Consider the following 13,325-nt stretch of genomic DNA (forward strand, 5'->3'; position numbering starts at 1 on the left):
TGAGTTTCATTGTTGTACACGTGGGATTTAATACTATGCTTCCTGATGGTATCACCAATGGACAACATGTAGATGAAGATGAGAAGGGAACCAAAAATACATACTTGTGGGACTCCCGGTGATGATGCTGTGGTAAGAAGAGAAGCAAGTGCTGGATATGCTATGCCCACAGTCTGATGGTAAGAATGGAATCAGATGAAGGCAGTGTAAATCAGCTGAACAATGGAGGGGTGGCACTGAAGGATGATGGCCTTGTCGACCAGGTCAAAAATTGCATTGATAAGAATTGGGAGCATGTGCGCCATAGTCGCAACACAGAGAGGATTCCATCTGTGGCTTTCAACTGGGCTTTTTCAGTTTCCTAGAAGGAATAGAAGCATGACTGAAGGGATTCAAATATGGAGTTACGGAAAACATGGGTACGGATTTTGAAGTTAACAACACATTCAAAGCCTTTGGTGTGGGAAGAAATATTGGAGATTGGGCATTGTTTGCAAGGAAAAAAGGTTAAGTATAGTTTTGAGTGGAGATGGGATGATGTTGATAGCATTAAAATAGCCATATGGCTCTCAAAGAGTACTAAGTGCACAACTTGGAGCTTAATCCTGTTGGATATGGTTTTTGCTCAAGGAGGGAGATAAAACTCCTCCTTGTTGTTTGTTCAATGGCAGGGTTCTAAGTTGCTATGAATGCTGGATTGTTGAAAACAAAATAAGTGAGGTTCACGAGACCAAGCAACTCAAGCACTTGCCTTAATCAAGTACTCAGTTAGACCTGGTGTTCCCTAAACTGGCGGGGAAGGTGAAGGTGAGGTAAACTACGCAAAAGAAATACCACGATGTGGATACCTGGGAAAATTGTGGCAAAATCTGGTCCTGTCTCTACCTGGTGGACTTACAAGGGAGAGGAGTATGGAAGCACGTAGATTATATAAGGTGCAGAGAGGCTGCAGCCCGAATTACTAAACAGGCGGATCCAGTAGGCACTACTAACGTCCCTTCAGCAGAGCCTAAAGCAAGGGAACCGCGGGGTTCACAAGAGGCCCCACTTACTACTTCTGAGGGAACGGGAGAATGGGAAGCACCCAATGCACCTACCGAGACTTCGAGGCAACCTCCCGTAGTAATGAGGACACTACCTCACTGGTGGAGGAACCTGTCAGGGAACTGAGGCACTTCACCAAACCTAGGAAGTCACCTGATAGACTGATCTTATGAAGGACTGTATTGTACTACTCCCTTTTTATGGCTCTGCCCTCATTGTAAATAGTTACCTGTTAGTAACTCATGAAGCATTTATTGTTTAGTGACTTAAGGGAAGATGGATGTGGTAGCATGGTCCCTTTAAGGAACAGTCTTTTGCTGGTCACATAACCCATTCGGGCTTATTGTGTGGGAGCGTGCGAACCCCAAACAATGGGGGAAAAGGGTAGGACCCGGGGATCAGGGGCCCAGGCAGTGTGGATCCAGCAGCCAAGGAGTAAATACCTGTGCCTATATATAGTTAAATCTCATTGTTGTTTTAAATAAACCACTTTGTTATACAAGAAGCCTCCTCAGCGATACCTCGTGCTATTACACCAAGGATTTACATGAGGCTTAGAGTAAATTCTACTTGAATTTCTCTATCTTCATGCATTCGGAGATGTCCATTAATATTGCTTGGAATTTTTTTTTTGTTGTTCTGTCAAACTTCACAGCAGGTACGATTTTATGAGTACCATATGCTTTCTGGTACTTTGCCCAAATGGTCTTTGTTCAAGTGTAAACCTAGACAATGATGATTTTCAGAGAGTTCCAGCTGTGGAGCAGCTCTGTCACATCATGGTTATGATCAGATAGTGCATTAGGGTTAGAGTTAGGGTTAGGGTTTGGTGGGCATTGATTCTGTTCCATATAACTCAACTCCACATTGACAGTGTATTCACTAAGTCAGTCATAAGGGAAACTACAGCCTTGTTTTTTTAACATATATCTAGAATGCCTGCTGCCCATTTGTTGATTGAACTAGGACTGGTCAGAGGGACTGTCATGGTTTTCTCCAATCCTGTACATTCTTATGTTACACAGCTGGAATTAAACACTAATTCAGTACATGCCTGGAATAATTAGACAGAAATTGCTGCAACATTGTCCCATCGTTTGTGCAATGTGTCCTACCACAGCCCTGACACACATCATTGTCATCTCTCCTTTCAACCCTTGGCTTTGCCCGTTCTTGAGGCCTGGTGGGAGAAGAATGAAAAGCAGTTTCATCCTGTTATTGAGCGTTTAGAATGCTTGGCTTGTCCTGTTTTGCAAGTCGAGCTTGAAAAGTGTCCCCTGAGCGCAATATTCTGTTAGGTGTTAAAGACATCTCTCAGATGAGCAAGTTGGGCGGGAATTGTTACTTACACAGGAGCAGCACAATATAACGATGAAGAAAGATTCCATGATTCCACCGGCCCCAACAACCCATGTCAGACGCAAGAACAATATGACTCCAAAAATATTCTGCAGGCAGGGAAAGTAGACTCCCATGATTGTACCCATCCGTGTAGTCTGCAAGAAAAGAAAAGAAATGAAAGTGAAAAAATTAAAACTGTCTCAGCTCTGAAGTTTCAGTGAAGAAAGATCTGTCACAAATATCCAGTGTAAATATGGCATTGGTATCAAGACATCACGGGAAGCATCACACATACATACTTCAATGCTGAATGTTACATTTCTTGTCTAATACTCAGAATTCATTAATCTTAGATGGCTCCCATCGTCAGCGACTGCCCGATAGCTGCCAACATTTTACCCTACAATCATGTGGTTCAAAATGTTCCATTAAGCCACAGCATTCATTTCTATTTACGCTTGTACATTGGGTGCATGAACTTTGTGGTGTAACCTCTTGGGCATTATGGCCACTGCTAAGTTTAAGGCTATCTTTCTCGGTTGCCAAGATGGCTGTCTGAACTGAGCACAGTTTTGACTTCAATATTGAAGTGAGGGAGCTACGTCCTTTTCAAGGACTCACTGTTAAATTCTTTAAGACCTTCAGAACCTGCACTGAAAAAGCCATGACTACTTTCCTAGATCGACAGCAGCCTAACAAGTGATTGCCAGAGGCTGCTAGAGAAAGGGTGAGGTAGGCTCTTTATACTTACATCCATGCAGCAGCTGAAGGGAACCTTCCCCCCATCAACTTACATGTATTCCATTGCCAGTACGCCAGCCAGTACAAATTGCCTCCAGGCAAAATGATGATCTGTTTCTGGAGTTTGTGGCAACTTGTGTCCAGCAGCAGGCCTCCAGGTTCAGGCATGTGTTGGAAATCTACCATCAGGTATGCTTCCAAACTTGAGCGTGACAAGTTTCTAACTCAAATGAGTACTTTTCACATTTCAAGGTGACTATGATAATTTCATGGTACACTGCTATTTGTTATTGAAGTCTGCGTGACAGCTTCAGAGCATGTAACTTGCACTCCCGAGGAGAGCTTCATTGACCAGAGCTGTTCTTGTCCCCTTCACCCCTGATTGTTTCTTATTTCTTCAATTCTATGTTATTGCAGAGGAAGCAGTAGAACATCACTGTTTCGCAACCCACAGTCAATCCACAGTTTCAAATGCTTCAAAGGTGGGTACCACCATCAACGCAGCTTCTGAAAAATAATCCGGATTAGCTCCAGCATTCTTCTTATCATCTGCTTTTTATGCTTTGTGACCTGTGTAACTGATAATAATGAGCATATCAAAGATAAGAGCAGTCAGGATGGAGGAACACAGAGCGTTCTCACAGGAGGAAACAGACTGACTATCAGCGGAGATGAAGTTATGATTAATTCAGCGTGCTTCAGGGAACTTGTTTCACCACACATATTGATGACAAAGACACTCCTTCAAGCTGAACAATTCACGTAATGTAATATCTCAAAGGTTGTTTTTAAGATGCTTGCAGAGTAGGAATCACAAAATTAAATCAGAAACAGTATATAACTGAAATAATATTCAACAGGATCAAAGTCTTCAATTTTTTGGTCGGTTATTATCGTTAACCTTGGCACGGTGAGAACGTCTACAGACGCCTGCACATTATACCAAATTAAGAGATCCTGAGGAGGTGGTTGAAAAAATACAAAATGAGTTCAACATAAAGGTGGAAAAATGGTAGTCAAACTTTAGCCCAAGTTAATTTACAGAGCTGACCATTGGATATAATAAAGGAGTTATGAAGGAGAAAGGACTTCACGATCGGCATTGAAGCAGTTCATGGAATGATATGCAGAATTCGCCCCAGTCTGAATGTCCAGTATGTCTAATCACTGCAGAACTGCAATCAATGAAGTAAACAGAATGCTAAACTACTCAATGTGCAAGCCAGAGGAAGTCAAACTCAAACTGAAGTCAGATCATAACCTGAGGTATTTTATTAACCGAGAGACAAACCCTCCAGGTTATTCAAATCAAAATCAGAAATCTGAGTTACGAAGAGGACAGTCTCAGGCAAAATAACTTATTATTTTGATATGTTGACAGGCAAAAGAATTTCTACATTTTGCTTGTTTTCTGAGAATTGTCCCTCAGCAATAATAGGTTGAATTTGCAACAAACTTGCCCAAGGTGTAGGAGTGAGAGACACAAACAAAGCATGTCAAAACAAACAGGATTTATTCCCAATGCTCTGTGTGGGAGGTGAATTGTCACTCGTAAAGCGGTTACTATGATGAAATACTGATGCAGTGAAACACTTTAGCACATATTTATCAGATTCTATTGCTTTTTGTACCCCCCCTCCCCACTCCCCTCATATTATTGCTCTATTAAAATGAATAACCTCTTCCTCCCACTTGGCGACTGTTAAGATTGTGTGTAATATCATGGTGACACAACAGAACTCCCACCGTGGTGGTGTCCTTCATCCCTTTTCATCCATTGAATCGTCAGGTCTTTATTCAGAATTGACTTTGTTCCTCTCTAGCATTCCCTTCTAGCATTCTATATTTTGGGGCATTGAGACTTAAGACTTAGAGAAATCCACTATGCAGTTCATTTTACCATTCAAGTACCTATAATGCGGCAGTGGCATACATTTTCATACATTGTACTCTTTAACTCTGGGCAGCACGGTAGCATTGTGGATAGCACAATTGCTTCACGGCTCCAGGGTCCCAGGTTTGATTCCGGCTTGGGTCACTGTCTATGCGGAGTCTGCACATCCTCCCCGTGTGTGCGTGGGTTTCCTCCGGGTGCTCCGGTTTCCTCCCACAGTCCAAAGATGTGCAGGTTAGGTGGATTGGCCATGATAAATTGCCCTTAGTGTCCAAAATTGCCCTTAGTGTTGGGTGGGGTTACTGGGTTATGGGGATAGGGTGGAGGTATTGACCTTGGGTAGGGTGCTCTTTCCAAGAGCCGGTGCAGACTCGATGGGCCGAATGGCCTCCTTCTGCACTGTAAATTCTATAAAGAAAACACATTCCCTCATGTTAGTAGTCATCCACTCATTTGTTACCTTTGGACTGAACTATTTCAATGTCCTCCTGGTTGACCTTCCACCATCTACCCTCAGCAAAATTGAGGTCATCCAAATCTTTATTGCCCATGTCCTAACTCACAAATCATATTGATCCATTACTCCCTTTCCCACTGGCTTACATTGGATCCCAGAACAGAAACACGCTGGTTTTAAATTTCTCACCCTTGGCCCTGTGGCCTTGCCTATTTCTTTTTCTGTAACCTCTTTACACTCATTTGAATCTCCTTCTTTGATCAAGCTTTGTCACCTGTCCTAATATCCCTTTATGTGGCTCAGTGTCAAATTTTGTTTGTTGACACTCCTGTGAATTATCTTGGGATATTTATCGTCATTAAAGTCACGATATGAATACAATGACAATATGGCAGAATTTAGCTCCAACTCCATCTACAGGTTTGCTGATGACACGACCGTAGTGGATTGGATTTCGAACAACGATGAGTCAGAGTACAGGAGATAGAGAATCTAGTGGAGTGGTGTAACAACAACAATCTCTCCCTCAATGTCAGCAAAACTGAAGAGCTGGTCATTGACTCCAGGAAGCAAAGTATTGTACACACCCCTGTCTGCATCAATGGTGCTGAGGTGGAGATGGTTGACAGCTTCAAATTCCTAGGTATGCACATCACCAACAATCTGACCTGGTCCACCCACATTGATGCTACGACCAAGAAAGCACAACAGAGCATATACATCCTCAGGAAACTAAGGGAATTCAGCATGTCCATATTGACTCATCATTTTTTACAGATGCACCATAGAAAGCATCCTATCTGGCTGCATCACAGCCTGGTATGGCAACTGCTCGGTCCAAGACCGTGCAAAACTATAGGGAGTCGTGAACACAGCTCAGTCCATCATACAAACCCACCTCCCATCCATTGACTCTGTCTACACCTCCTACTGCCTTGGGAAAGCGGGCAGCATAATCAAAGACCCCTCCCACCTGGGTTATTCACACTTCCAACTTCTTCAGGCTTCACATTGAAAAAGAGAATTGACCCCTATTTGTCCGCAGACAATCTTGGTGATGTGAATGAACTGATTTATTTTTAGCTGGTTTGAAAATTGGTGCATTTGAGGAACATGTGATTGAGCAGTAGGCTTCACTTTGTGCTTTAGAAGGATCTTTGTTGTTATCAACTAACACTGGATCTCCTCAAGGCTGTGTACTTAAACCTTTACTTTACATCGTTTACACAAATGGTTCTCAATCAGAGTTCAATGATTGCATGATTCTGAAGTGTGCTAATATTTGATAGTTGTGGGTTTTATAAAGAATAGCAAAGTAAACTGTCGGAATTCAATGGAGATGTTTGTAAAATAGTGTGATGACAATTCTCTTCAACTGAACAAAAAATAGATGAAAGAACTACCTACAGATTTCAGCAAAAAGACAATTAGTAATATTGTTTCCATGAAAATTCATGATTTGGGCATTGAAGTAGTTACGAGCTACAAGTATCTCGGTGTCAACGTAGATGATAAGTTGAATTGGAGGGAACAGTCCACAGATGTGGTCGCCAAGAGATGTACACAACTATATTACCTCAGAAAACTAAAATCCTTTTGAATAGATCCTCCAAGCATGAATCTCTTCTATATGCCTATCGGTGAGACTACTATCCCTTTTGGATGTCTCCTGGAACTGTGGTTTTAGGAAAGTGGATTAAGGGTTCAGAGATTATTGAACCAGTCAGGAAGGGTATTTGATGTTGATAAAATCTGCTCTCAACAAGTTTGATGGAATTAAAGAGTGTCATAGAATCATAGAATCCCTACAGTGCATAAGGAGGCCACCTGGCTCATCGAGTTTGCACCGACCCTCTGAAAGAACACCCCACCTACGGCCAATCCCCCATCCTTTTTCGTAACTCCACCTAGGGGCAATTCAGCACAGACAATCCACGTAACCTGCACATCTTTGGACTGTGGGAGGAAACCACAGCACCCTGAGGAAACCCACGCAGACATGGGAAGAATATGCAAACTCCACACAGTCATCCGAGGCCGGAATCGAATCCGGGTCACTGGTGCTGTGAGGCAGCAGTTCTAACCACTATGCCACCGTGCCACCCTGTCATGAACAATGAAAATCTCCGCTTGTCTCAATATTACTGTTGGATGCATTCACGGAAAGGGCTACAATCACACAGCTACAGGAAAAATCTGTTCTTGAACATGTTTGTGCCCTTCTCCATAAGAACTTTTAACAGGAGTTTGATGAATAGCTGAGGATATGCACTCATGATGGGACTCATTGTCTGATTATTTTAATGCTTTGGAATAGTTTTAATACATTTTAATTAAAGTTAGATGTCTGTGATCAGGTAATTTTCCTTCTTTTTATTGCCATTATTCATTTCTTTGTGATTTTTGAATGAATGAGCAACACACTTGAAATGAATTTTTGTATGTACAGTATTGTGATATTGAATTGCATGGAATTTCATGTGTCAGCTTTTGCTCGATTTCATACTGTGTTACCTGTTTGAGACTCACTCTGGAGAATCCACTTGTTGTCAGGGGATTAAAGAAAGATACTAATCAGTCATGCGTGCACATGAAACACTCAGTTAAGACCTTCCCTTGGCTTTCTACCTGCATCAACAGAACGAGGCAATTGTCCATGAAGTATCCGCACTCCTGAAGGCAGGCACAACAGCTCCCAAACAATCTCATCATAGAAGAGTGCACATGGAGGCGCACCCAGAAAGGAATCCCCAAACAAGGACGTCCCAAACAGCTCATATCCACTTTCACCTTTCACACCACTTGGTGTTTCCAAGGAACAACAGGCAGCATTTGTCAAATGTTTCCCACCTGCTGTCCACAGCTGTCACAAAGATTGAAGAAGCCTTGCCTGTCAGGCCACTTAGTTGATCCATTCTTCCATTGGAAATACACAGCAAATGAGATAGCCTGGCACATCTTCAATGGCATTTTTAGGGCATTACCGATGGTATGCATGTGGACATACAGGTCCCAACCTTTAACTCTATCCCTTGTGAACAGAAGTTCACTCACTCATTCAATATCCAACTTGTCTGTGACTACAGGCATAGATATACGCACATGGATACTCATTATTCTGGGCAAAAAAAAGAAAACACCATTATTTCCTTCAGCCTTACATCAGAACCTAAACCCAGCAGCACTGCTCAATAGTTATCTTGTTCTGACCTTTCTGAATGATGTGATCTAAACACTAGAGGGCTTGCTAATCCAAATTCTATTGATATCGATCAACAGTGTGGCTGCACATGTCTTCATTGTAATTTACCCCTTTATTTTCCCTTTGTGGCATTGTAGAGTGCATGTTGCCTAGCTCTTAATCATGCTCTCTCAGTGATTCGCTCATGAGATGATGGGGTGGGATGGATTGTTAGTGAATGTCAGTAGCTGCCCACAGAGAACAACATGATCCTTGTGCTGGGTCTTTTATTGAACTGCTCCTAATTTCTATTTGGCACATGTCCAATAATTTTGAGAAAGGAAGTCTTATTCATATCTTCCAGCCACCCATGTATTTTTATTATTAATTTACAGGATGTGGGCGTCACTGGCTAGTTGGTTTGGAAGATGCTGTCTAAGGAGCCTTGGTGAGTCCATGTAGAACAAAGAAAAGTACAGCACAGGAACAGGCCCTCCGGCCCTCCAAGCCTGCGCCAACCATGCTGCCCGCCTAAACTAAAATCTTCTCCACTTCCGGGGTCCATATCCCTCTATTCCCATCCTATTCATGTATTTGTCAAGACGCCCCTTAATCGATATATATTCACTCTATACACACCGATACCCCAAGGTTTTGAAATGTCCTTCTTCTCTGTGCTAAACGTGTACCACAATCCCAAATTCAGAAAGACACCTTCTGCTTTTCCATTTCCCAAACCAGACATCTTTTGGGCTTCCTAAATGCCAATTTACTGCCAAGTTCGAGGCAATTTTCCACAGTGTTTCTGACTCGGAACAAGGCTGAAACTGCTCAGGCACATTTTACAAAGGAGAAAGACGGCATGCGCTGAGAACGTGGGTTTGAATCCCGGCTCTGGCTCACTGTCCGTGTGGAGTTTGCACATTATCCCCATGTCTGCGTGGGTTTCACCCAAACAACCCAAAGATGTGCAGGTTAGGTGGATTGGCAATGCTAAATTGCCCCTTAATTGGGAAAAAAAAAATAGTTGGGTACTTTAAATTTCTAAAACAAAAACTTTTATAAAGGAAAATGATGGCTTGTGTCTGATGTTCTTTCCTCAAGCTCTGCACGCCAGACAGAATTTTTGATACCTGCCAGTTGGTGCAGAATTACAAACATTACTCATTTCTTTTAGCACATTCTAATTGCCTGCTACAATTTATATCTCAGTTACTCGGGGTCTACTACCTTGGATACTCCTCAATAAATTTCAGTGTCACATGTATCGTAGATGGTCTGTTTGTTGACCGGACTAACACTGAACTCTTCTCTAATTTCCAGTATCAACTTCATTTAAATAGAGTGGGCAAGGTGTAGGCATTGACAACATCTATTATTGGGGCAAGGATATAGAATATTGCTGCAGGATCTAAGTACCCGAGAAGCCCCTTTAATCCATTTCTGACTTCTCTACAGTGCTGATAAAATAATAATATTTTTTTAATAATCTTTTATTATTGTCACAAGTAGGCTTACATTTACACTGCAATGAAGTTACTGTGAAAATCGCCTAATCACCACACTCTGGCTCCGGCACCTGTTTGGGTACAACAAGCATGGGCGAAATTCTCCTACCCGCCCCGCCACATTTCTGCCCCGACCGGCCAGCGGGAGTCTCCGTAACACCGGCCGGTCAATGGGGTTTCCCATTGTGGGGCAGCCCCACGCCGTCGGGAAACCCCCGGGCGCCGGCAAAACGGAGACTCCCGCCGGCGGAGAATGACGCCCCATATCTTTTGGGACTTGTGGGAGGAAGCCGGAGCACCCAGAAGAAACCCACGCAGTCACGGGGAGAACATGAAGTCTCAGCACATACAGTGACCCAAGCAGGAATTGAACCTGAGACCCTGGCGCTGTGAAGGAGCAGTGCTAACCACTGTGCTACCATGCCGCAAGCAAAGGATACCTATTTCTATGGTTACGATTGTGGCTGATCATCAATGAAATGATCTGCAAAGTGCAGATTGCAGTGCTCTATCTGCAAAGGAAGATTGCCTAAATCCTGGTGCATGCCCAAAGTCATAGACCTCCCAAAACCAGGCAAAGACACAAACTTTCTTTCAATCTACCAACCAATATCCCTGATCTCTGTGCGCTGCAAGGTCTTAGAATAACTTATCTTACAGCTGATAGAGTCAGCGGTGGAGTAACTCTTGAAGGCTGAATAAGCTGGCGCCATGAAACTATTACTCTGAGACAGATTGTTCAGGGTGCACGTGGGTGATGAGACAAGCGGCAAGAGAAAACAATCCAACGGGCTTCCCCAGCGATCTGTTCTAGCCGCAACCCTTTTCAGTCTCTATACCAACAATCTGCATTGAACCCTGTCTCGGAAATTCATTATTGCTGATGATATCTGCTGTGCCTCTCAAGGTCAGTTATTTTCTAAACTAGAGGCAACAATAAACAACAATATTGCAAATCTGGCCAATTACTGCAAGACATGGCACCTTCAGCCTAGTAGCAACAAAATAGTCTCAAGCATATTCCACCTTCACAATGCCAACGCCAAGGGGGAATTCAACATCTCCGTGAATGGCAAGAGACTGAATCACAAACAATATGCCATTTATCTTGATGTTAACCTTGATCGAACACTGACACACAAAATAAAATCTGAGCAAAACAGCAGCTAAGATCAAAACATGAAATAACCTCCTTAGCAAACATGGGGTGCAGGTGCTCAAACCTTAAGGACCTCAGCTCTTGCCATCGTCTACTCGACTGCAGAGTACTGTGCACTAGCTGTACAACTCATCCCTTCCCAGTCTTGTCGATATTCAGCACAACACAACAATATGTGTCATCCCGGGTACCCTCCGATCAACTCAGCTCCCCTTGTTCTCCGTCCTGAGCACCATCCACCCTCTTTACATAAGAAGGATGTTTTCAACAAGGAAGGTCCTGGATAAAAGTTACATCAACCCAAGCCTGCTGCTCCAGAAGGACCTTACCAATCCACCTGGTTCTCGCCTCCCATCATGCCAGCCTGTGTGGTTAAGACCACCATATCAAGAAATAACAGCAGAAACTTGATCGCAGCAGGAATTGAACCAATGCACCACCATTAAAAACCACTCCCACGTTAGAGATCCCACAGTCCACCCACCCGACTTCAACCTGTCACGCCAACATTGGCCACTCCTCAACCATTTCCACACTGGCCAAGGCCTTTGTCCAACAAATTGGAACAACTGATGCCTCGCAGGAAGCCCAGGCTGCAGCTGTGGCACTCCCCAATCAATTACTCACATCATTGAAGACTGTCCCCTGACAAAATTCAGTGGAGGCTCCGGACATTACGCCACTGTGGAAGCTATTTTCTGGCTTGGCAATTACTGCACACGCTCAAAAGAAAGTGGTGAAGACGGAAGCTGTGGCAGGTGATTCTGTCACGTGATTATCTCTTTAAATATACATAGCCACATAGGACATCCTATGCCAAAGTAATGGTGGGAAATTGAGTGTGTCTTTTGTAATGGGGGGGCACTCTGAATAACTGACTTCAATTGCCTCAAAATGGAATGGTAAAGAACGAAAGTCCTGGATTCATAGAGTGCTTTTCAGTACCTCAGGACGTCCTAAAACACTTTAAAATCAATGAATTAATTTCGAAGTGTGGTCAGTTTTGTAAGGCAGGAAATTTAGCAGCCAATTTATTCACAGCAAGATCCCATAAACAGCAGCGTGATAGTGAGGAGACATTTAGTGATGTTGGTTGAGGGGTAAATATGAACCAAGACTTTGGAAGACCACCTCTGCTCTTCTTCAAAAGAGTTCTTTTATGTCAACCTGAAAGAACAGATGGCATTTTTCCTTCTAATTATTGATTCCTGTGCACAACTGGCTTGTCGCATTGCCTGATCCCTTTAAGATTGACACATAGCCCATGCAGCTTAAAGGGAATGTTAATTGTGTGTAGCCAGCTGGCTTTCTGCTTGATACATTCGGATTGCAGCCACACACCCACACTTAGAGGGAACACCGCAGATGGGATGTGGATTTAATCTCTCATATGAAAGACAGTGCCTCTAAGAGTCAACAGTCCTTAAGGGCTCCACTGGAGTGCCAGCCTAGGTTTGGCGCTCAAGTAACTAGAATGGGATCTGAATCCACAACCTGTCTATTTAGAGGTGAGAGTGCTACCTACTGAGCCACGGAAGATCTGTGGAAAAATCTTTGATCTTGTGTTTTATCTGGCAATTGCTCATGAATCAGCAATGAACAAATATGTAATATAAAGCAGTGTGACTGACACTCCATCTTAACTCAAGAAAGCCTGGCTAAACTGGCTTCTTTTTAAACATAACTATTGCATCTGGAAAAGGTATCCATGGGAAAGGGAACCTTGTTAGATTAAACCCTTTGTTGCCACCAGCAGAGGGTGCGTTGAGTTGAGCTAGTCTTCACCTGGGTTTGTGACAATTTGGAGTATCACAGCCGGATGGTTGCAAATCGAGAGGCCTCGCGCGGAAAATCAACCTTTGGGGAAACTCCCCCTGGGGCTGGTTATAACATTCTGTATTCTTATAATTCCTGGGAAACTTGGTCATAAAACTGTTAGTTTGTTCGAAACATCTTTACACTTTTCCTCTAAAGGAAATAATTTGAAATTTGTATTTTCC

General features: G+C 43.1%; 1 protein-coding gene across 2 annotated transcripts in view; it reads right to left on the reverse strand.

The window, feature by feature from the left end:
* The window catches only part of LOC140428305 (solute carrier family 12 member 5-like), a 1,013,162-nt gene that overhangs the window by 392,793 nt on the left and 607,044 nt on the right, over positions 1-13,325 (reverse strand). For both annotated transcript variants that reach the window (XM_072514639.1, XM_072514638.1), the window contains exon 4: positions 2,394-2,540. In XM_072514639.1, coding sequence (XP_072370740.1) covers positions 2,394-2,540 — 147 coding nt within the window. The remainder of the gene's footprint in view (positions 1-2,393; positions 2,541-13,325) is intronic.

The sequence above is a fragment of the Scyliorhinus torazame genome, chromosome 8 (genome assembly GCF_047496885.1).
Source record: "Scyliorhinus torazame isolate Kashiwa2021f chromosome 8, sScyTor2.1, whole genome shotgun sequence".
Lineage (NCBI taxonomy): Eukaryota > Metazoa > Chordata > Chondrichthyes > Carcharhiniformes > Scyliorhinidae > Scyliorhinus > Scyliorhinus torazame.